Below are 24,372 nucleotides of genomic sequence, written 5' to 3'. Positions count from 1 at the left end.
AGACATCAATAGACACACACACACACGTGTAGAAGAAGACCAGAAAGTATAAACCAACATATATATTAAAAAGTTGTAAGAATTTGTGATTTGTCCCTTCTGAGTCTTTACAATTTTTATTTTACAATAAAAATATATTGCATTTTTCACCAGAGAAGCAGTGAAAGATATTTTTGCTGCGATTTTTTCCCTAAGCCATTGGAACAATGGAGGCCATTTCCTCCCCATGAAGAACCAAGTTCCTGCTGAGGTTTCTTTTTTTTTTTTTTTTTCTGCTGAGGTTTCTGATGTGAGTATGTGAGTTCAGGTAAGCATGCTGGCTCCTTGGCTTCTCAGGAGAGCAGCTCTATTTTCATGGGTAATCATACTTCTTGACTTGCCTGGGACAGTATTGGTTTGATTCTTCACCATTTTTCTTCCTGGAAAAATTATTACTAGAATCCTCTTTCATTCTCAAAAGTGTCTCAGTTTGAATAATATGATATAATCAATCTATATTTTCCTTTATTATTTTTTTACACGTGAAATGACTTAAACTCTCCCACCCCACACCCAGTTGTTTTCATAACTATTTACCTGCATTTTAATAGGGCTCCATCAGCACATTCTACAGTGATATGTTTAGAATTTAAAAAGTGTAAAACGTACCGGCCCTTCAAAAATTTCCTTGTCATTAAATATGTAGGTGACTTTGGTGTTGGCAGACAGCTTCTCAGCCTGCATCCAAAACCGGACCTGGCCTTTCTCCAAAATTTCAACTGCCAACTCTGACTTAACTGGGACAGCTATACAAAATAAAAACAAAAATAGTAATTTTATAGGTAACCAATTGTATTAATACAGATTTTTCAATGAAAAAAACACTCTATGGAAACGACAATATAGCACCTGCTTCTTGCAAAGCCTGGAGGCAGTAAGAACATTGTAGGGAAAGAAAGATATTCAGGGATGGAAGAGGTGGGTTCTAATCCTGCTGTCACTTTGGACAAGTCATTCACTTTCATTGAGTCATAGATGTCTTAACTGTAAAAATGAGGAAGATATACTTACCTCCAGGGCTCCTTCTGCTAACCTATGTGACTCCCTACTGTGACTATGCAATAACAAAGTGTGATGAAATGGTCTTGAGCTGGTTCCAGGAGAGCTAGAGCCTAGTCTAACATCAGCAATGGGCAAACTGTGTGATATTAAGCAGGTCCCTTGACATATCTGGGCCCCAGTTGAATTGTTTATAAATGAATGGGGTTAGGCACCTGGGTGGCTCAGTCAATTAAGCATCTGCCTTTGACTCAGGTCATGATCTTGGGGTCTTGGGATGAAGCCCCATGTTGGGCTCCCTGCTCAGCAGAAAGCTGCTTCTCCCTTTCTTTCTGCCTCTCCCCCCTGCTTGTGCACTTTTTCTTTCTCTCTCAAATAAATAAAATCTTTTAAAAAATGAATGAGATTGAACTGAATGTCCAAAATGGTCAAGATATTTTTCAGCTCCAACATTATATAATCTTAATTACTTCAAAATATAGGGAAAGGAGTTAAGTTTTATTTTTTTTCAACAATTTAACTCATTTTGGAGGTTCTTTCAAATGTCTTTAAAAATGAATTTTAAAACAGAATTAATGTTGATGAGACTTTAAAAAAAATTAAAAAAGGGGACACCTGGGTGGCTCAGTGGTTGAGCATCTGCCTTTGGCTCAGGGCCTGATCCCGGGATCCAGGATCGAGTCCCACATTGGACTCCCTACGAGGAGCCTGCTTCTCCCTCTGCCTGTGTCTCTGGCTTTCTCTCTTTGTGTCGCCCATGAATAAATAAATAAATCTTTAAAAAAATGTTGATGACCCGCAGCCCCAGTGGCTCAGCGGTTTAGCGCCGCCTTCAGCCCGGGTGTGTTCCTGGAGACCCAGGATTGAGTCCCACTTCGGGCTCCCTGCGTGGAGCCTGCTTCTCCCTCTGCCTGTGTCTCTGCCTCTCTCTCTCTCTGTGCCTCTTACGAATAAATAAATAAAATCTTAAAAAAATATATTGATGACATATACAAGATGAACCAGTGTATCATAAACTCCAACCATCCCACTGGTTTATCAGTTTGTTTAAATTCTTAGACTAGGCAACATTTTTCAGAAGCTAATATGAGTCACTATTAAGAAGGTATATTGGGGATCCCTGAGTGGCTCAGTGGTTTAGCGCCTGCCTTTGGCCCAGGGCATGATCCTGGAGTCCCGGGATCAAATCCCGCGTCGGGCTCCCGGCATGGAGTCTGCTTCTCCCTCTGTCTGTGTCTCTGCCTCTCTCTCTCTCTCTCTCTGTCTATCATGAATTAAAAAAAAAAAAAAAAAGGTATATTAAGGGCAGCCCAGGTGGCTCAGTAGTTTAGCACTGCCTTCGGCCCAGGTCGTGGTCCTGGAGACCCGGGATCGAGTCCTACGTCAGGCACCCTGCATGCAGCCTGCTTCTCCCTCTGCTGTGTCTCTCCCTCTCTCTCTCTCTGTGTGTCTCTCATGAATAAATAAATGAATTTTTCTTAAAAGAAGGTATATTAAGATACAGCATGGCTTGCCTCACAAAGAAAGTAAAGGAATCATATGGTATCTCTGATTTATACTTGTATCGCTTAAGCCATTTGAATATGGGTGTAATTTTAAAACTTGGCTGGTATCTCTCAAATACAGTTTTCTAAATTTCTTGTAACTTGAAAATGTTCTCTATAAAGCCTCCCCCAGGGGATCCCTGGGTGGCTCAGTGGTTTAGCACCTGCCTTCAGCCTGGGGCATAATCCTGGAGTCTCGGATTGAATCCCACATCAGGCTCCCTGCATGGAGCCTGCTTCTCCCTCTGCCTGTATCTCTGCTTGTGTCTCTGCCTCTCTCTCTCTCTCTCTCTCTCTCTGTCTGTCTGCCTCTCATGAATAAATAAGTAAAGTCTTTAAAAAAGAATTTAAAGCCTCCTCCAGCCAATGGTTTTGCCCTCCAGGGCAAAGTTTATTGAAAAGCATGGCTGTCTCTCCAAGTTTAGTAGCCCTTCATTTCCTTTAGGAGAAATCATGACCCTTCATTTTCTCTAAACAGTTCTTAAACTAATCTCAAAATTTCAAAAGATGCCACATTTTAAATTGTAAGCTTCCCAAACTTGTATCAAATATACATCAATATTTCTTTGTGTTTATCCTCAAACTATCCTTTCCAAGCTTTAAGGGATGTCTTTCATATGCACTATTCCATGGTCATTGTGAAACTCAGTTACAGGCTTGTTCCATTGTGGAACTCCAAGAGGCTCAGATGTCATCTACTGAGGGGTGTCCATGATGCATAGAAGATAGGCACCATGACCTTGGACAGTTCTCTCCTCTTAAAACCTCACATCGCTCACTTGCTAACATGGATATTACCTGCCTCATAAGACCACCAAGAAGAGTGAATACAGTACCAAAAGACATTAAGACAATGTGAATAATGACCAGTGCTCAAGAAAGGTGAGTTCTGGGATGCCTGGGTGGCTCAGTGGTTGAGTGTCTGCCTTTGGCTCAGGTCGTGATCCTGGGGTCCTGGGATCAAGTCCCACATCAGGCTCCCTGAAATTCCCATTGCACTTCATGATCAGCTGCTGCCCAATGACTTGCTCTCTGGAATTTAAGGAAAATTTGCTAATAGAGGTCCTTTTCAAGCTTATACTTAATAGATGATTACTAGTAGAGAATAGCACTATATAGGATATGATCTTTCATTGAGATTTCAACCTGCAAGAAAACCCACTTAAAAAAGGAAAAAATGATCTTCCAGTGGTTAACACTGAGTTAAGATGTTAAATAGATGATCTACAGAGGTTAGTGGATAATTAGCAGCAGTAGGATTTTAAAGAGATGTAGTGAGATTATTAGGGAAGAGCAAAGAGTATGTCATGCTATATTTTTAAAAATTACCTAAACTGCACTCTATTAAAGTAAGGGCCCGGTGTTTGAATATCTGAAATTCCTAGTCTTCACATAATCAGAGCAAAAGCTATCCAAGCCTTTAGTTATTTAGAAATAAGAGATGCTAAACATGTTGTCCAGTTGTCAATTTTGAACAATTATCTTCTCTGTCCTACGCAATTTTTATCTCTTCAAGACTTATTTTCTTCCCTTAAAAATCTCAAGATATAATATGGTACAAAGCTTTTTAGGAGATCTAATGTTAAATATATCAAATGAACTCCTATTCAAGTTAAACTGTACTTATATATCAAAATACACTGCTGAATTCAGATTTTTGGTAAGAGGGAGCCTGCTTCTCCCTCTGCCTATGTCTCTGTCTCTCTCTGTGTGTCTTAAATAAATGAATAAATAAATAAATAAATAAATAAATAAATAAATAAATAAATAAAATCTTTTAAAAAGAAAATAAAGGTGAGTTTTCCTCTTTCCTCATTTTACTGATGACAATACTGAGGCTCAGGAAAGGTTAGTAACATATCTGGGTAGCAGAGCTGACACCAAGGTTTTTCCCTCTATTCTGTGCTCCCCTTGGCTCTGGCTGTCCACTCTGAAGAACAGTACTGATTTGCCAGTTGAGTTGTGTTTGAGTAAAGCATCATTGATTGACTCCAGGGTTGTGAGAGCAGAAGCTAAGCTTTCTCCCTATAGGAGAACTCCTGCTTGCTACAAACTCCTGGAAGGAAGGAGAGTAAAATCTTTCCTAAAAAAGTCTAGAGATCTCATTCTGGGAAATCTAATACATGAGTGATGCAGTTACCTAAGGGGCCTAGAGTGGTGGTGGAAGAGAAGGGGTATGCCCTCCTGGACATTTCAAGCTCCCTTAGTCTTCACTGTCCTCTCTGAGTAAGAAGAACATCACCTTAAACACTGGCCACCAGGAATCACCAGAGAGCGCATGGTGGCAAACAGCAGGTGCACACACAGTAACAGTTTATGTCCTGGTTAGGGTCAGACCACAGGTATCTACTGTGTACATCTGGTCTAAGTTGCCTAACCTCTCCAGGTCTCAGAGTCTATACCTCTAAAATTAAATCACCTTAGAACCAAGCTTTTTAAGGTAACTGTGGACTTAAAATAATATATACTCCATTTCAGTATCCTATAAATACTTCGGCATATAATAAGTGCTCTCTATAAATTTGGCTATTAGTATTTTGGTAGATCTTTCCTCCTCCAGTTGCTTCAAAAACACCCTACAACTACCAAGTGTAAAATATAATATATTGATACCTAAGAGGAGATACCAAGTAGATACTGTTTATGTATATGTGCTTCTGTATATCTGCACACATAAAATATATGTGGACACATGGGATAATAGCCAAGCAATATTGTGCAGGATGTTGACAATACCAGAGTATACCTTCCACCATCTCCCTAACAATACGTTGAAAAATCTTCAAGTAAGTTGCCTCTCCACACTGCAGCTTAATATCAATACTGGCAAGACCAACTAGGCTATTTTCTGTTTTTAGCTTTATACATTTTCATTTTTTCCTTCTTCTCAGTCTTAAATTTTCTTATACTCTTTTCTATGGTAGTTAATTTGCTCCAACAAAACATTTATTTTTTTTTTGTAGGTTTAAGGCATATGTTTAGCAGTTTTCAAAATATTTTTGAAAATAGCTTAAAATAGGAGAATTTACTGTGCCAAGGGATAAAGGAGCACCACACTCTTTATTATATTCTGTAAAAAACAAGATCCATTTAAAATCTTATCTCAAGAAATCAATCTCAAGAAAAGACTTAATGATGTGTCAACATCTATGGAGATGAAGTGGGTATAAATTGTGAAGTTAGACATGCTACTTTGATCCTATCATCAAATCTCTGAAAATATTTATGTAGCCATCAGGCTGATCTAATAGCGGTGGGGAGATGAAAAGTGTGTGGGAGCTATATTATTTAAAATGGTGCTGCAGGGAGCCTGGGTGGCTCAGTCAATTAAGCATCAGACTTCAGCTCAGGTCATGATCCCAGGGTCCTGGGATTGAGCCCTGCATGGGGCCTCCTTCTCCACAGGAAGAAGCCCTGTGGGGAGCCTGCTTCTCCCCCTTTCCCTTTGCCAGCTGCTCCCCCTGCTTGTGCTCGCCCTCTCTGTGTCAAATAAATTAAACCTTTAAGAATAAAATAAAATAAAATAAAATAAAATAAAATAAATTTAATTTAAAAAATGCTGCTTCAATGGGCTAAGCAAATCTCCCTTGGGTTAAGAGAACTGATACTTGCATGTTGCATGTCAGAGTTTTTAACACATTCTTGAGTTCTCTCTTTTTGCCTACCCAAATGCCACACAAGGTCTCTAATAAAAAGGGAACTTGAGTTTGCTGCTACTCTCCCTCCCAGAACCAGTAATTAGGGTAATCATCCTTATGCAAAATAAATGTCTCAGCATACATGACAGTGACATTGGGCAATTACTGTCTTCAAGCCTGTATGATCACTGAACGTCAGGAAAGCTTGGGCACCTCCAATTCAACAGTAACACCCCATGTTGTCTCATGTCTGTCCTTTAAGCTAAATGTAAATGTTGTTTGGACCAGCTGTTGCCTAGAGACATTTTGCCAATGTTTACTGTCTGACTAACTAGATTAGTGGTTGCTGCTGTTTCTCTCCATTTCCACCAATTTTGAGAGGAGATGGTGTGATCACTAATGGGGTCTGGCTGTGTGCAGCACAGTGAGCCTCTCCTCCACTCCCTACTTCACAGCCCTGGAGACATGAAGGGAGAGCATCCCATACAGCTTGCAGACAGATCTTCTACAAATAGGTTTTTTGAGGGTCACTGTTGCTTTCAATCAATATTTATATTTTTCCTGAAAATTTCAAGGATCTCTCACAGCATCTCTATACAGTAGGTGCTATAAATTATTACAACAGCCATTTCTAGAAAAGAAACTAATACATGAGGAAATTAAAATTGAGTTGCTCAAGTTCATAGAGTAGGTCAAAAGTACAGAACAAAGATAATACAGGCCAAACTTCTACCTTCCATACAATTAAAAAACAATAATAACTTTTAAAACACCATTCATAGCATTACTTTTACAGTTTTTTTAAAACTTTTTTTTAAAGATTTTATTTATTTATTTATTCATGAGAGACAGAGAGAGAAAAAGCAAAGACACAGGCAGAGGGAGGCAGATCAAGTAGGACTTGATCCAGAGACTCTGGTATCACACCCTGAGCCAAAGGCAGATGCTCAACCACTGAGCCACTCAGGCATCCCATACTTTTCCAGTTTTATGGTGAAAAAGCATACAGGGGAAAAATGGTTCTCTCCCAGAATTCAGGAAGTCTGTATCCTGCAACCACACGCAATGGGCACCTCACTGTGCTGCTTTGTTGAGCCAAGTCAGTTTTGAGAATATAACAAGTGAGGTAATAGTCACCAACACTCAGCCTCAGGATGGAACAAGCATTTGGGGAATGGCAAAGAAGTCAGGCAATTCTGGAGCAGTGTGTGTTTTGTAATCACAGCCTTTACTGGGAATTTCAGGAAACCTATAGACCTTCCTCCTAGAAAGATGCACATATACAAACATACAAGGTTTTGCCTCTAGTGTGGAGTCACGGTATAGTTTCTTGAGTTCCTGAAAAGTCTGTATTGGTGAAGAAGTTGCATTCTAGAGACTAAAGACTAAAAAAATAAAATAAAAAATTCCTAACTTAAAAGAGTATGTGTTATTACTCTCCACTTGTTTTCTCAAACTCCAGGTATAACTTTCTAGATAATCACCTTGGCCAATAGATAGCCATGGCAAGAGAACTTATCAGGTCAGTGGAACTTTCCGAGTATCATTTCAGACTTCTTTCTCTTCTTTTAGGTGTCAACAGTGAAATTTAATCTTTTATGTGGAAAGTGCTTAATTGAAGTTCATAGACAGTTCAGAGAGATTCTTTTTCTGACTAAGGCATCTTTACCTTATTTTCCAGGAGTTTAAAATGGTAGACAGAGTCTTTAGATTACCTTTACTTAGAGGTATGATTCTTCTATTAAGTGCTAACATGAAATCGCTTAGGAAGAGATGGTTTTGCCTAAAAAATATGTGAATTATCCAGAATCATATAAAATATGGGATTCCAAAATCCTAATCCCATATTAGGGGAAAAGTGAAGAATTTACTCAGCTGTTACACCTGTGTAACCTGACACTTCACTGTGTAACAGCATGGAATGTATTTTCTATGTTAGTATTTGTATCTCTTTAGAACAATGGCCAATATAAAAGCAGTACTTTTGGAAAGTGTACTTGTAGCTACTATTATGTGTTCTTAAGAGCCTCTTCTCTTAATCTTGTCAGAGTTATCATCTGACCTATTCCAGGAGCCACCACCCAGTAGGACCGCTAAACTCTGTGGATGCACTGTGGACACTTACTTGGGAACTTGTGTTCTTGGCTGAGAGCCAGTAAACGTTTCAGCTCTGTAGGGAGAAAAAAAGAAAAATGAAAGTTGAACTACTAAAACAAAAGTCACTTGACCCTAGAGGATCACTGCTGAATCAAAGCAGTGTTAGCCTTTGAAAGGATTGAAAACTTACCTTCCTCATCAATCAAGTAACTGGACCCTATTCCATCAGTGTCTGTCACATCACAGGAGTAAATGCCCAGGTCTTCCATCCCCAGGTCCTTGAAGGTCATTTTTGTCCTGTGGAACAGAATACTTTCATTAGAAGGGAGGCTGTGTGGCATCTGTGGGCTGGCCTCCTGGACTTCTCTAGGCTTTTGCACAGACTACTCCTTTGGCTGGCAGCACTTGCTCCCATTTCCTACTGACCTGAAACCTGCCCATTCAAGCTGTTTCTAGGGAGACTTTCTTGACCTCCTCCTGGTGAGCAGAATGGGGAGCTGGTACAAATATCTCATGTCCAAGTTATTTTGCATATCAATACCCATCCCCAACAGAGGTATTTTTAGCTGATTTGCCCTTGCTGGGGAACCTAAAAAATATTTTCCCACAGGGCAGAACCTTTTTTGAACAACAAAGTGCCTCTCTTATATTATCCTCTACACTTCTCTTTTTGAGCTTATCATACTGTGTTGGTATCACCTATTTGATTATCTATATGCCTCTACCAGATAGTCATTGAGCCATTAGGGACAAGATCTGGTTTATGTACTTCTGTGTCTTCCAGCATGTGTGCTTATTAAATATTTATGGAATGAATATGTGAATGGGTCAATGGCTTAGTTCACTGTGTTTTCTAGCTTTTGTGAGTGATGTTGCTAGTCAATGTGTCTAAGATCAGCCAAACATATAAACGTTAGTCAAGAGCACAAATTAGAAGAAAAATTTATAGTTTGATGGTCTTTTCTTTGACTAAATTTATGTTTCACTTCAAGGACTTTATAGCACATAGACAGAAAAAATGTCTTTTAATTATATTCAGCATGTTCTTGCCATTCACCAACAAAATTACGATTTCTTTATTTCTGAGATATTTTGGGCTTCTTTGTAATAAAAATAATACTTAAAAGCATTTTGCTTTACCAAATGCAATCCAATATGGTTGGCACTATAAAAGTATAAAGCTTGCTAAGCAAAGCAAAGTAAAAAGAAAATAGAATCTTGGATGTGAAAGGGAGTAATTGGTCACAAAATTAATCTCCTTCACTCTCTCCCATTTTACAGAAAAAGAAATCCGAGGCCCATGGAAGTTAAAAGCTGCCCCAGGTCACACAGCTAGCCTCTGGTAGGGCTGGGACTAGAACTCATCTATTTTGTGCTTCCCATGCAGAGTTCTTTCCAGTGTGTTATCATGTCACTCATAAGTGGTGGTGAAAGAAGCAGAAGAAACTAGACTTAATCCATTTAATTCACCATAACTTGAACCAGCAAATATCAAGTTCTTCCTTGCTCTCTCCCCATAAGCATCCGCACCATTACTTTAAGATGACAAAATTTCATAAAATAATCAGAATCATCATTAAAGTTTTTACATCAGTCAAAGCTTTTCTAACATCACGAATGAGATAATATATGAGAAAGTATTTAAAACTGAAATAACACGAGAAGTACTTTATAAGGATTGTTATTTTTTAAGGCTGACATTGGTTATTACTTTTTACATGACTAGATATAAAATATTTGTGATTTCATCCCCTTATATCAAGTATTCGAAATAGAAAGCAAAATGCTGGGGTGCTTGGGTGGCTCAGTCAGTTAAGCATCTGACTCTTGGCTTTGGCTCAGGTCATGAATCTCTGGATCTTGAGATCGAGCCCAGCGTTAGACTCCATGCTCAGTGAGGACTCTGCTTGACATTTTCCCTTTCCTTCTCCCTCTGCCCCTACCCCACTTGCTCGCTCTCTCTCTGAAATAAATTAATAAAATATTTTAAAAAAAAGAAAGCAAAGAGCTTACTTTACTTTCCTATCATGAAAAGGAAACCCATTATTATGAATGAAACAGTACATACTTGTTGCCTTTGCTTTCAATGTCTAATCGCGGAGAGTCCTCAGTGGGTACATAATCCTTGGACCAGTTGAACTGAGAATTTGGAGTCATCTGATCACATTCAAAGTTCAATGAAATTACTCCATCATCGTCCACATTTACAACAACCTCTTTAGTTCCTAGAAGATCCAAAACAAGGCATTGATTATTTCTTGATAGACATCAATGAAGTAAGAATTCCTTACTTTGGGATCCATTACTGTAGCCATAAAAGTAAGGTCTTGAGCTTGTGCAAGGGAAAAGCTCCAGCTGCTCACTGAATGGACAATCCTGCTCTATAATTCAACTTTAATACTGCAACATGGAATTAGATGAATGTGCCACGTTTTTTCAGGTTGAGCCAACACCATGGACAGTATTCTTTTTCTAGGGCTGAATAAAAAATGGTTGATGTGACTGAAGGTACAGTTAAAGGAGTGCGTTGGTCATAAGAAGAGGGATAAGGCAGCCTGGGGCAAAAAGGAAGTTGAATGGACTGAATTGATGACTTTTGCTCCAATACAACCATATCCAACTTTCTTATCAGGAAAGGATATATAAGAGATAAAGAAACCAATGGGAAATAGAAGGGCCGAAAGTATAGGTAGTAAAAACTGCCAATATTCACATGCTTAAAGTTTGTAAATAATTTAAAAATGGAGAAATAGGGACACCTGGGTGGCTCAGTGGTGAAGCGTCTGCCTTGGCTCAGGTCATGATCCCAGGGAGCCGGCTTCTCTGCCTATGTCTTTGTGTCTCTCATGAATAAATAAACAAAATCTTAAAAAACAAAAACAAAAACAAAATGGAGAAACACATGGAAACCTGAGGCCAAGATTTTGTTCTGTTGATCAAGCAACCATAATCAATCTAAAGGTGCCCCTCTAGATTAGAATGACAGCAACCTAAATATGACTGTTATCAAACTGTATTGAAATTTAAATGGAAATTAATTTCAAGAGATCCAGATGTTTCAAGAAGATTGGTTTTTAGATTTTAAAAGAAAACAATTCAGCTAATGTTTTGAGTTCTTATATTTTTGAGAGTTATAACAAATTGCACCTGCATCTAATTTAGCGATTCAGAGTTTGTACAGCTTATAAAATATTCACATCTATGCCTAAATCCACTTTGAAAGGTAAAATGTACTTCTCAAATTGATACTCATTCAATTTCCAGCCTATACTCAGTTTATTTTTATCTGTTTGGAAAAATAAATTTAATCGCAGAAAGATACAGCTTTGTTTTTTACAAGGCATTAAAAAAAATCTTCCGGTAGATACTGCCAAAAGATTTTGAAGGTTTTCTCTCTAAATTGTGTTTTAAGAAGCCAGTATCCTGGCCTACTGTGTAATAGTTGTCAGGGGGGAAAATTGTAAAACTCCTCCCAGGGGAAGGCCAAGAGAAAATGAGTGCCCAAATAATGTGTGGCAACATGAAAATCTTGGTTGTTAAGCCAGGCAGTCGATTTAATTTGTGTCTTACTGATGGCAGGGTGTGTGCTTCAACTACACGCTCCAAGAAGTGATTTTTAACACATGGAACACTTAAAGAAGACTAGTTCTAGAGATTTTTAAAATTAGTTTTAAAAAAACAAAAGGCTATTTTCATATTTGGCTATAAACTGGAATAATGATCAAGATTTAATTATAGTTGAATGAAATATCTACCATGTATTACTTTTAAAGAGTGAGTCTACTCCACTGGAAGTTGCAGACCATGTTTTAGTGCTACTCTTGATAACACATGACGAATCCTCACCATCCATTACTGTATAACAAAAAGTGAAAAAGTGCTCTCATTAAAATTTAAGACTAAGAGTGCTGAGGTTTAGACAGTGTTATGATACAGAGGTGGTTGAGTCACAGAATACAAATAAGAAAATTTCTGTGTATCTGTATTGTTTTGAAAAGAAAAGAAGTGATGGAGGTTGACTAAACCTTCCTTGCTATTTGCATAATATCTATTTTGGAGGCATGACAGATTGTTCATATTAATCATTCATTGTCTTCTTTGTAACGCCTTTTAAAAGGAAGTGAATCATCTATATGCTTGCTGTTTATTATTATATTAGAGGTATGATTTAAGTTTACAACAGAAAAATATTGCCTAGGTTAAGAATTGTGATTTTTTTTATTAAAGTGAAAGATCCCCCCCAAAAAATAATAAAGTGAAAGATCCAATTTTTTTTTTTTGCAAAGGAGTAACAAAACTGAAAGACTATGAATAATATAATTAGCTTAGCCTTTCTCTCCATTCCACAGAAAGCCTTTGTACTGTAACATTTCACCCATCTGGAACCCTGTCCCAAACCAAGAAGTAAGGAAAACAAGTCCCTAAGAGGCAGTGCTGATGTGACAAATTCCACACACTAGTATTCCTGAACACTCATTGGAGAATTCCATAGATCGTCCCTTGGAACTTTCTAGAAAGTTGGTTGGTTGGGTTTCATCAGTAAATTAAACCCCCAAAATAGAAGGAAGTCAAAAGCTGCTGTCAGCAGACACACTGAGAATACGGAAAATTACAGCAGGAGAGGAGGAAGAAAACTGAAACACAGGCACAAAGACATTATTTACTAGAGGGGCAAATGGCTCCTCTCCCTATGATGACATTACTGTATCCCAACACTACAATAAATAAGGTTGATCCTATGGTCCTGAGTCACACAGGAAAAGGTAAATAAGATTCAGCACACTGCATCCAACTTCAGAAAGTACATACTAAACTGTCCAATCTATTTTACAAAACTTTTCATCAAAGAGTTTTAGAATGAGTTTTAAAGTATTGATGCTTTAGCAGTAGATTCTCAGATAAATGGAACAACTGGGAATTTAAAACAATAATCTGTTCAGGTTTTTTTTTTAACTGAAGAAAAACTAGTTTATAAGATTATATAAGTTTCAGGTGTGTAACACTATAATTCATTTGTATGCAGTACAAAGCACCACCAAAAGTCGAGTTCCATCCATCATCATACAATTGACCCCCTCTACTCATTTTGCCTGCTCCCCACCCCTGTTCCCCTCTGGTAACTGCCAATCTATTTTCTGTATCTATGAGTTTGCTTTTGTTTTGTTTGTTCATTGTTTTATGTTTTTAGATTCCACATGAGTGATATCACATGGTATTTGTCTTTCTCCATCTGACTGACTTCACTTCACATAATATCTTCAAGGTCCATTCATGTTATCACAAATGGCAAGATTTCATTCTTTTTATGGCTGAGTAGTACTCCATTGTATTGTGTGTGTGTGTGTGTGTGTGTGTGTGTGTATACACACACACACACATCTTCTTTACCCATTCCATCAGTAAACATTTAGGTTGTTTCCATTTCTTGATTATTGTGAATAATGCTGCAATGAACATAGGGATGTTTAATTTTTTTTAAATCAGTGTTTTTGTATTCATTGGATAAATACCCAGAAGTGGAATAGATCATATGGCGGTTCTATTCTGAGTAATATATTTTTTTTTCTAAGTGGCTGTACCAATTTACATTCGTACAGTGTTTGAAGGTTCTCTTTTCTCCATGTCCGCTCCAACACTTGTTATTGTATTTTTGATAATAGCCGTTCTTTCTTTTTTTTTTTTTTTTGATAATAGACATTCTAACCAGTGGGAAATGATATATATCTCACTGTGGTTTGGATTTGTATTTCTCTAATAATTAATAATGTTGAACACCTTTTCATGTGCACATTGGCCATCTCTATGTCTTCTTTGGACAAATGTCTATTCAGATCCTCTGCCCATTTTTTTTTTTAAAGATTTTTCTTTTTAAGTAATCTCTACACCCAATGTGGAGCTTGAATTTACAATCCCAAGATCAAGAGTTGCAAGCTCCACCAACTGAGCCAGCCAGGTGTCCCTCTACTCATTTCTTAATCAGGTTGCTTGTTTTCTGTTGTTGAGTTGTATCAGTTCTTTATATATATGTTAATCCCTTATCAGATACATGATTTGCAAAAATCTTCTCCCATTCAGTAGGTTGCCTTTTAGTTTTGATGATGGTTTCTTTCACTATGCACAAGGTTTTAGCTTGATGTAATAACATTTTTTTTATGGCTTTTGTTTCCCTGGTCTTTGGAATTAGACCTATAAAAAATATTGCTAAGACCAATGTTAAAGACCTTATTGCCTATTTCCTTCCAGGAATTGAATAGTTTTAGGTCTTACATTCACATCTTTAATCAATGCTCTTGAATTATTGGAACTTGTTTTGTGACTTAACACATGATCTATTCTAGAGAGTGTTCCATGTGCAGTTGAGAAGAATGTTTGTTCTGTTCCTTTTGGATGGAATGTTCTGCATATATCTATTAGGTCCCTCTAGTCTAATGTGTCATTTAAGGCTGATATTTCCTTATTAATTTTCTGTTTGGATGATATATCCATTGATGTAAGTGGGGTGTTAAAGTCCCCTAGTATTTTTGTATTGCTGTCAGTTCTGTCTTCAGGTCTGTTAATGTTTGCTTTATGTATCTAGGTGCCCCTATGTTGGTTGCATATATATTTATAAATGTTATGTTTTCTTGTTGGATTGACCTTTTTATGATTGGATGCCCTTGTCTGTTATTACAGTCCTTTTTTTAAAGTCTATTTTGTCTGGTATGAGTATTGACACTACAGCTTTCTTTTTGTTTCCATTTGGATGGAATGTCTTTTCCCATCCCTTCACTTTCAGTCTGCGTATGTCTTAGATCTGAAGTGAGTCTCTTGTACACAGCATATAAATGGGTCTTGGTTTTTGTTTTTTTGTTTTTTTGGGGATTTTTTTTTTTCCGTTCTGCCACTCTATATCTTTTGATTGGATGGTTTAGTCTATTTACATTTAAAGTAATTATTGATAGGTATATGCTTATTGCTATTTTGTTCATTGTTTTTTGGCTGTTTCTGAAGTTCCTCTCCGTTCCTTTCTTTTTTTTTCTCTCTCTCTTCCCTTGTAGTTTGGTGGATTTCTTTAGTCTTATGTTTAGGTTTCTTTCTCACTTTCTTTGTATGTTTACTATAAGTTTTTACTTTGTAGTTACTGTGAAGTTCACATATATAACCTTGTATGTATATAACAGTATGTTTTGACTTGATAGCAACTTAAATTTGAACATATTTCAAAACTGTGCATTTTTCTCTCACCCACATATTTTTATTTTTGACGTTACATTTTACAACTTTTTATTTACATATCTCTTGGCTTATTGTGGTTTTTAATTAATTTTACTTTTTTTGTCTTTTAACTTTCATACTTGCTTTATAAGGGATGGATCCACTATCTTTACTATATATTTACCTTTTCCAGTGAGATTTTTACTTTCTTATATTTTCTTGTTATTAATTAGTGCCATTTCTTTTTGGTTTAGAGGAGCCTCTTTAACATTTCTTATAAGGCCAGTGTAGTGGTAATGAACTCCTTTAAGTTTTGCTTATCTGGAAAACTCTTAATCTCTTCTTCAATTCTGAATGATAACATTGCCGGATAGAAAATTCTTGGTTAGGAGTTTCTTCCTTTTAGCACTTTGCAATTTGCAGCAATATGAATGGAACTAGAGTGTATTATGCTAAGCAAAATAAGTCAGAGAAAGAAAAATATCATATGATTTCACTCATATATGGAATTTAAGAAACAGAACAGATAAACATAGAGGAAGGGAAGGAAAAATAAGATAAAAACAGAGAGAGACGCAAACCATAACAGACTCTTAACTATAGAGAATAAAGTGAGGTTACTGGAGGGGAAGTAGGTAGGGTGATGGGCTAAATGGGTAATCGGCATTAAAGAGGGTACTTGTTGGGATGAGCACTGGGTATTATATGTAAGTGATGGATCACTAAATTCTACTCCTGAAATCAACACTACACTATATGTTAGGTAACTTGAATTTTAATTAAAAAATTATGCATACATAATTGTGGTGATAGTGAGTGCTATTGGTTAATTTATATAAGTAAAAGGAAAAATTAAAAATAAAACTATATTTGGCACTTAATGTTGAAAAATCAAATAGTTGCTAAGACTTGTATTTGATTGGATTTTCATTTTTCAAAAAGTTGCACTGGTGTTTGATTATCAATAATAGGATTAAAGTCTAAAAGGGCTGGGATTTTTGTCTTCCATATTTTCTATATACATTTACATGTGCAAGAGACTGGATTGAAAAAACAGATTTAAAAGAAAAATGTCAGTTTAGAATGGTAATGTTTACCTTATTTGAACTTGTCTTATTAAAACTTAAGTATAACCAATATTTTGATAAACAGATGAGATGAAATAATAGTACCAACAAGAAAATATTCTAGTCACAGTGGATTCCAGAGCTTGATCTCTTTCATGTCGAATCAGTAATGTGTCAAGTGGCTCAAGGAATCACTCTAGAAGTAATAATAATTTCCAGCTTTTGAAAAATCAAATTCACTGAAAATATTTCATAAACTAGTTATGTTATAAGCCTATTTCCTGAGCTCCATAGCAATTCTCATTAGAACACAGTGTTTAGTCAAAGTAACACTGCAAGGAAATGTGAAAATATAAAATGTGTAAACAAAAAACAAGGTTATTGTCTTAAAATGATCAATGCAACAATTTGTAGCTTGTTCTTATTTGTCACATTATGATACTGATACTATCCAATCTTTCAATGCTTTTCAAATTCAAAGCTTGCTATTACTATATAGTTTTAATTAATTTGTTAACATAGTTCTTTGAATAAAGATATTTATAAAGAGTGACTTAGTAAGCCAAGTATTTTGCAATCATACTATAATGGGAAATTGAATTGAGATGGCCTTTGGAAAAAAGGTAGACTCCTCCTATGTTCTGGGTTTACAGAGAAAATAGCATTTGTAGAAACTACTTTAAAGAAATTATATGGGACAACAAAGAATAAATATGAGGAGTTTAAAACAAAAAGACATCTTTTGGAAAATTTAAAAGCAGATAAAACAACTTAAAAATGAGCTCAGAGTTTCTTGTATCTGAAAAGGAAGGACATGTTGGCTTGTAAATTCCTTTTTGTATGATGAAGGAAGTAACTGTGTCCAACTGGAAGGGCTAACTTTTCCACATATTAAAATCTAAGAGGAAGTTCAATAGTGAAATTCCTTAAGTAAAGGAGTTCTTAAAATATAATGGGCAAAAAATTCCATAGCAATTTTTAAAAAGATATAGGATATTCAAAAAAAAAAGATATAGGATATTCAAATGGATGGTTCTTTTCATAAATACTCTAGAAAAAAACAAGAGCAAATATAATGCCAGCATTTCTTTTTCTTTGTTCTTTTTGTCTTGTTTCAAGTTTTTATTTAAATTCTAGTTGTTAACATAATGCCAGCATTTTTCATTGGCCCCAAGCTAATCCACTGAACAATGCCTGTGTAGATGGACTTGGTGCAGTGTCAGAGTTAAGAAAGGTATAGTTACAACATCCCGAAATTTTCTTTTTGGAATGTGTCATGCTTAATTGAGTTCTTGCCAAGCAGTGACCTAGTGTAACATCATGGTTGAACTCATAAATGTTGGAAGAGCCACACTCTCTAAAGTTGACTAATATATGATCAAAATGGTTCAGGTGCTTAACTGGCAGGCAGTAAATTTGATATTCTGCTGTCAAAGTAAAGCCTTCCCTATGGATAGTCTTATCTGGATGAAAGGCCATCCCACTTTCCCACAGTTAGGTTGGAAAAGTGGACCATAATCTGTTAGGACTTAGATTTAATAAAAAATGACCTTCGAATCTGCTCGAGAACATGAAGGAACATGAAGAATTCAGTTAAGAACACAGGAGATTTGGCGATAGAAAATGAAAGAGATTATTTTGGTCGAAAAAGGATTTAAGAAGAGTTGTCTTGAGTCTGCTGCCTCAACCCTACCCTACACAAATCCTTACTATGGACACAGGGGGATACCAGATTGTATAGAATGGCATTTTAATGGTCCCTTTGGGCTTGCCACCACATCCAATATATGAACGAATTAAGGTGCAGCTCAGGACTAAAACGAATGATTTGGAAATTAGCTGTCCCTTCACTCCAAAAAATGATTTGAAGAAAAATAAAATTTAAAAGCTGAAGTGAAATCACAGTAAACTGTTCATATTCCTACATATTTCATAATATGATAAGCAAATTTTTCTCATATAGTCTTTCACATCAGCATTAATAGATCATTTTTACAAGCTTTAACTATTTGTCCTTCTTCATGGTGTGTGTGTGTGTGTGTGTGTGGTATTTTAAAAAACTGGAAAAAAATAATAAACAAACTGGAGAGTGGGATAGAATTGAATTAATATAATCAGCCACATGTGATACTTACCTCTCCTATGTTTAAGATCAAAACTGCTGGCTGACTTATCACTTTGGTACCCACATTGTGGCCTCCATTACAAAATGTCTAGGCTTAAGCTGACACTCTGTGGCTATAAAACAGTCATACTCACTGGCCAAAACATGGTAGTCATTCATTATTTTTCTCCTTTAATAAATGACTACTGTGTACCAAGTACCACATACAGGGAGAAAAGACAAACAGCTCCTGTTTTAAAGGAGTCCACAGTGTAAAGCAAAGTTCACAACTCTGATTTCACACTAGAATTACCCAAGTGGCTAAACAAACAAAAATGAACCTATGCCCAGGCTCAGTCCCAGAGATTCTGATATAAATGGTGTACAGTAAAGTCTGGAATGGAGTCAGTACTTTTAAAAAGTCCCTGGCATGATTCTCATGTACAGCAAAGGTTGAGAACTACTGTTTTAATGAGTGAAAGAGGATAATTAATAAACAAATGCAAGGGAACTTTTCTAAATGAAGCCAGCTGAGCTTAAGAGTCAGCCTGACTTCCTGCTCAGAATCGTTGAAGACTCCACCTCTAGGTGACGAGCAAATCTTTGCATCCTCAGTGCTCCCAGGTTCTGTGACCAACCAGTTTTCAGAAACCTGAATTGGTTAGGAGGTTCTCAACTCAATCCCAGCTCATCATTGCTTTTAGTGTTGTGTTCTCCTAACCTGCCTTGCTCCTGGTGACCAAGCCCTAACTTCTGGTCACCCAGCTCCTGCTTGAGACTCTGTATTGTGTTTGGACCCTCCTGTCCATCACTTGAATTTTCCTGCCTGCTGCTGAGTCTCTGGTAAGAACACCTGCAGCCTGTCAATACCTAGTCATTTCTTGCCCTCTAGATCACCTGCCACACCTTAGCAGGTCTCTCTTTTACCTCCCATCTGATCTGGCTCACCTTTCTCCACCTCCACCCCAGGCTTGATGCAATCAACACAGATACTATTCTAAAAATATCAAATATCAAGAATAGAATTACCTTTTATTTACCAACAATTCTATACTAAATATTTTTCAGCTTATTCTTCATATGGGCTTTTTTTTTTTTTTTTTTTTTTTTTAGCTTAATAGAAGCATGATACACAAGTCCATTTTTCTGGTTCCTCATTGGCAAAACAATTCGACTTTCTGGCAGTGGCTGAGTTACATCTGCTAGCATATTCACTGACTTCAGTGGGAGACCAGTGATCCTCCCAACCCTGGTGGATTAAGTTAACTTTCAGCTCCAATTCAAATTACACTTGTGATTTCTTGTTAGAACTATTTGAGGTTTGCTGTTACATGATGAGCTTTATTTTCTGAAAATTTAATAATATATTCCAAAAGAAGTTGTTCTTCTGCAATAGCAATCCAAATTTCACATCCTAAATCTTAAAATTGATAACATGCTTCCCCATCCTTGCCCTATTCATTCTAACATAAAATAAATATCTGGGTAAAAGTAAAATATTGGTATTTAACAAAATTATTATATAGACAACTTTACAATATATATAGAAGTTCTTTTGGGACTTACGAAACCCCAGTTTATAGACTATTCAAGTATAAGAAATATTTGATGAATATCCATCATAGCTCTCATCATACACCATGTTGTAAACTCTGAGTTTCCCACCTAGATTGTAAGCCTGGTATACAGTAGTATCATGTTCCTCTGCTCCTGCTGCCCATGCATATTATACAGACATATCGTAGCTGCTTAAGGAATGTATGTCCCAAGAATAAATGTGCATTGCATATGAATGAATCCACATGTCTCCTGGGTTTCAGTGCTCCTTCATGGTGAAGCACTTTGACTTTGTGCATCCTAGGATTCTTTTCTAGGCTGTGAGCCAAAGGTTTAATCTGGTGCTGTTTAGTGGATCAGTGTCTGCAGCTGTTTTTTGTAGTTCTATTCTGGGAATAAAATGGCCACAAAAAATGACTTCCAAATCAGTGAAACAAAACTCTTCACCCATGTGCTAATCAGAAGATCATTTTCTGGTGGTAAAACTTCCATAGTGACACTTTTATTAACAGTCATGCCTGGCTACCTGCCATTCTGAGGCTATTGATGAGAAAATAAGAGATCAATTTAACCTTTTTCAGTTAATCAGATTTGGAATCCACTGCCTCAAGGGTGCTTTTAACTTATCAATGATTAGGTTAAGAGTTTAACTCTATGGTAACCCAGATGTTGTTCTTACAAGAGTCTGCAGTTTGATCCTTTTGCATGTCCATTTCTTCCTATTTCCTTATAATTGGCAACTTCAGAGCCTGATTCCTATAGGAACATATATCATGGTATCTTCATGTGTTGCCTTTTACCTGGCATATATGTTCCTAGCGTTCTCCTGTTTTCTCATCAAATTTTGCAGGAGGTACTTATATGAGGTGTAGCACTTTGTCCACTTTTCCACACTTGTGTGTAAGGTTATTTTTCACACCCAGGTCTTAGAGGGTACTTATGAATAGTTTAAAGTAGGTTATGAAGTAAAAGGATGATAAGGGTGGATATTTACTAAAAGAATATTTTTGATAAACTTTTCAAGTAATATTCAGTGAAAGCAAAGGTTTTTACATTTACTTTCTTTCCTTATCATAAAAATAAATATCACATTATATATCTACTCTTTATTTTAATCTAAAAATCAGGGTGTATTGAAGTGAATGTGCTTGGACTAGAATGAAAGCTAACTTGAAATAAGTGGTTAATACATTTTTATCCTCTCTCATTTCCAATGCTTTTTTAAAGTTATTTTTTATTGATTTATAATTGGCACAATATTATGTTAATTTTATGTGTACCAGGTAGTGTTTCAATATTTTTATACCTTATGAGTGACCACCTTGATAGGCCTACTTACCATCTACAAGGTATACAAAATTATTGCCTATGCTGTACATTACAGTGCTTTTTTTTAACTTCTATGAACTGAAATATACAATAACTTGGAAAAGCACTAGAGATTAAATGACAAAACAAATAATTATTAGGTAATAATCTGAAACTATTTGCACAATGAACACTGTAAACTTTGCTCACATAATAAAGGGGAAAGACTGTCTTCCCTAGTCCAATCATGGCACCTTTTAAAACTGGGAAGTGAAAGATCCTTCCACTCCACAGATCATCCAGTTAAAACTGCTATTAGTTTTACCTCAGGGGTCAACAAACTATGGCCTGCAGGCTAAGTTTGGCTCATTGCCTCTTTTTGTATGGCCTACAAGCTAAGAATGGTTTTTGAATTTTGAAACAATTGAAAAAAAATAAAAATAAAATATTTCAAGGCATGTGAAAATTACTTAAAATTTAAATTTCATAATACATTCAATATATAATGTGTATAACTGGCACAATAAAGTTTTATTAGAACACAGCCATGCTCACAAGTTTATATATTATTTATGGCTGCTTTTATGCCATGGAATTGTTGAGTATTGTGACAGAGATCATATGGCCAAGAGCCAAAAATATTTACTATCTGGTTCTTCACAGAAAACATTCGCTGACCCCTAGAGCTTAATAGCTACAATTATATGAATTCTGCTTTTGTTTAAGAATCATGCTTGTTCACTGGGCTGTCCAGCTTCTACAACTGGGAAAATATTCTTGTAGGACTTAATGGCCACAGTATAATAATAGGAATAATGCCCCAGGAAAGTATGCTCTAAATAGTTCAGAAAGCATCATTTGATCAAGACCTTCCCTGTTTTTAGATATAGATCAGAATAGCTCTGGATCACTTCAAATCTGGTTTACTCCTGTTTTAAGAGCACCCGTGATGCAATAAATGACTCATGTCCGCAGGCCAAATTTACCAACTATTCAGATAGCATACACGGATGATTTTGAAAATTAGGAAAAACATAGAAAGTAAGATTGAATGTTGCTTTGGTATGTTACACAGATGAGATTAACTTTTTCATTGAAGTTTTACGTTTTCACGTAAAAGCCCACCTGGACGAGTTTCTGCCACAACAGGCCCAGCGAGGTCCGATGGCTTGCCGACACCCGCCTGGTTTATGGCTCGGACACGGAGCACGTAGCTCACGCCCTCCTGGAGGCCTTGTACCTGGAAGAAGCAGGAACAGAGTGATGGGTGTTCTGTGTCCTTTAAACACAAGTGGTTTTCCTTTGTACGAACTACTTCATTGTAGAGCTCAAATTCTCCCGTTTGTGGAACTATCTCCCACCCTCACTTAAATTTACCAGATTAAACTTTCTTTCAGATTAAACCTTTTAATATGTACATTTTTTTTCTCCATTTCAGGCTTGAAATTTTTCTGGATATAAGATACCTGGAAGAGTGAATCTATATCACAGTGGGTATGAAGATTACAGGACATCTCTACTGTATGCCTATATTGTTTGAATTTTTCATCATGAGCATGTGTCAGTTTTATAATCAGAAGTCATTAAGTCTCCTTTCACTTAAAAAGTGTAGACAAACTCTAAAATAATTTCTTTATGGAAAATTCACCTCCCAGTTTGTGATGTACATTTAACCTCAATCTCTCTCTCTCTCTCTCTGTCTCTCTCTCTCTCTGTCTCTCTCTGTCTTTGCCTTTCTTCTTTTTCTTTTTTCAAATGAGTGACCTTAACCATTCTTTGATATGTTTAAATTTTATTCCTTTTTCTTCCCCCCATCTTTTCTGGGCTGTTGGTCCCCCAAGGATGCTTCTCATCCTTGTATTGTTTAACCTGAGTCAAGTCCAATGTCAGCTCTTGGGATCCTGTGCTGTGGCAAATTGAAAATTTGGAAACTATTCTGGGAATAAATATACACCACCAACAAACAGGATGTGTCTGACTTTTATTTTACACTGTCCTTTGGGGGTTTCTTTGAATCTAGAGGCCTCCTGACTCATTTGGACTACCCAACAGCATGCTAAGTTCCTGACCTTCCTTCATCTTTTTCTCTTCCCCATGAAATGTGACCTTTCTTACCTCCTCAAGGTTTTGTCAGGGAGGTCATTAGCATATCCTGAGAGTTAATGGCATGTTTAACGGTCATCTCTCTTAGAGGACATATTTATATTTTTTTTATGGGGACAGTAAATACCTCATCTCTGGAGAGTGGCTGACAGATGGTATGGACTTTAATCCACAGTGGCAGGTCAATGGGAGAGAACTTTTATAGCAGGCATACCCTGAGTATCTTCTAAGTCCCACCCGTCTAGGCAATCGCTTATTCTGCCAACAGATAGAGCTGCAAAATAAATGCACTGTGCTGCTTTCTGAATGATTGTGGTGAAGCCACACTTTATTCTAAGTAATAAGAGTCAGAATCATATTCCCCACACTTTCTGAAGCCCTGGTGTGGATTAAGGGTCTCTTGGTGTCACTGGTGACATAGGAAAAAACATTCTTTTGAGACACCCATTTGTTACAATTGAGATTCAGTGGCTTTAGCAGAATAATCTTTGGTAGATAATTACGGAATTTGTTCAACTAGAACACTAAAGGAATCTGGAAGGCAAAGACGTAGATAAGAGTAAGGATTAGGTCAAGAGTTGAGTGAACGCATTCCACTTTCCTCTGAGCTCATGTGAGCTCAAGTAGGAGGGAGCCCATGACTCAAAGGAATCAGCAGGTAAAGCCTTGCTGGCACGAATGCTATGAAAAACAACACCCTCAAATAAAAAAAAAAAAAACTC

General features: G+C 36.7%; 1 protein-coding gene across 9 annotated transcripts in view; it reads right to left on the bottom strand.

The window, feature by feature from the left end:
- MYOM1 (myomesin 1) overlaps positions 1-24,372 on the bottom strand; it is a 155,610-nt gene that overhangs the window by 22,646 nt on the left and 108,592 nt on the right. For all 9 annotated transcript variants that reach the window (XM_072735024.1, XM_072735025.1, XM_072735031.1 and 6 more), the window contains 5 exons: positions 22,673-22,787; positions 10,386-10,542; positions 8,508-8,614; positions 8,346-8,390; positions 649-785 (listed from right to left, as the gene is read on the bottom strand). In XM_072735024.1, coding sequence (XP_072591125.1) covers positions 649-785; positions 8,346-8,390; positions 8,508-8,614; positions 10,386-10,542; positions 22,673-22,787 — 561 coding nt within the window. The remainder of the gene's footprint in view (positions 1-648; positions 786-8,345; positions 8,391-8,507; positions 8,615-10,385; positions 10,543-22,672; positions 22,788-24,372) is intronic.

The sequence above is a fragment of the Vulpes vulpes genome, chromosome 13, assembly GCF_048418805.1.
Source record: "Vulpes vulpes isolate BD-2025 chromosome 13, VulVul3, whole genome shotgun sequence".
Lineage (NCBI taxonomy): Eukaryota > Metazoa > Chordata > Mammalia > Carnivora > Canidae > Vulpes > Vulpes vulpes.
This window is presented reverse-complemented; position numbering and strand designations above follow the sequence as displayed.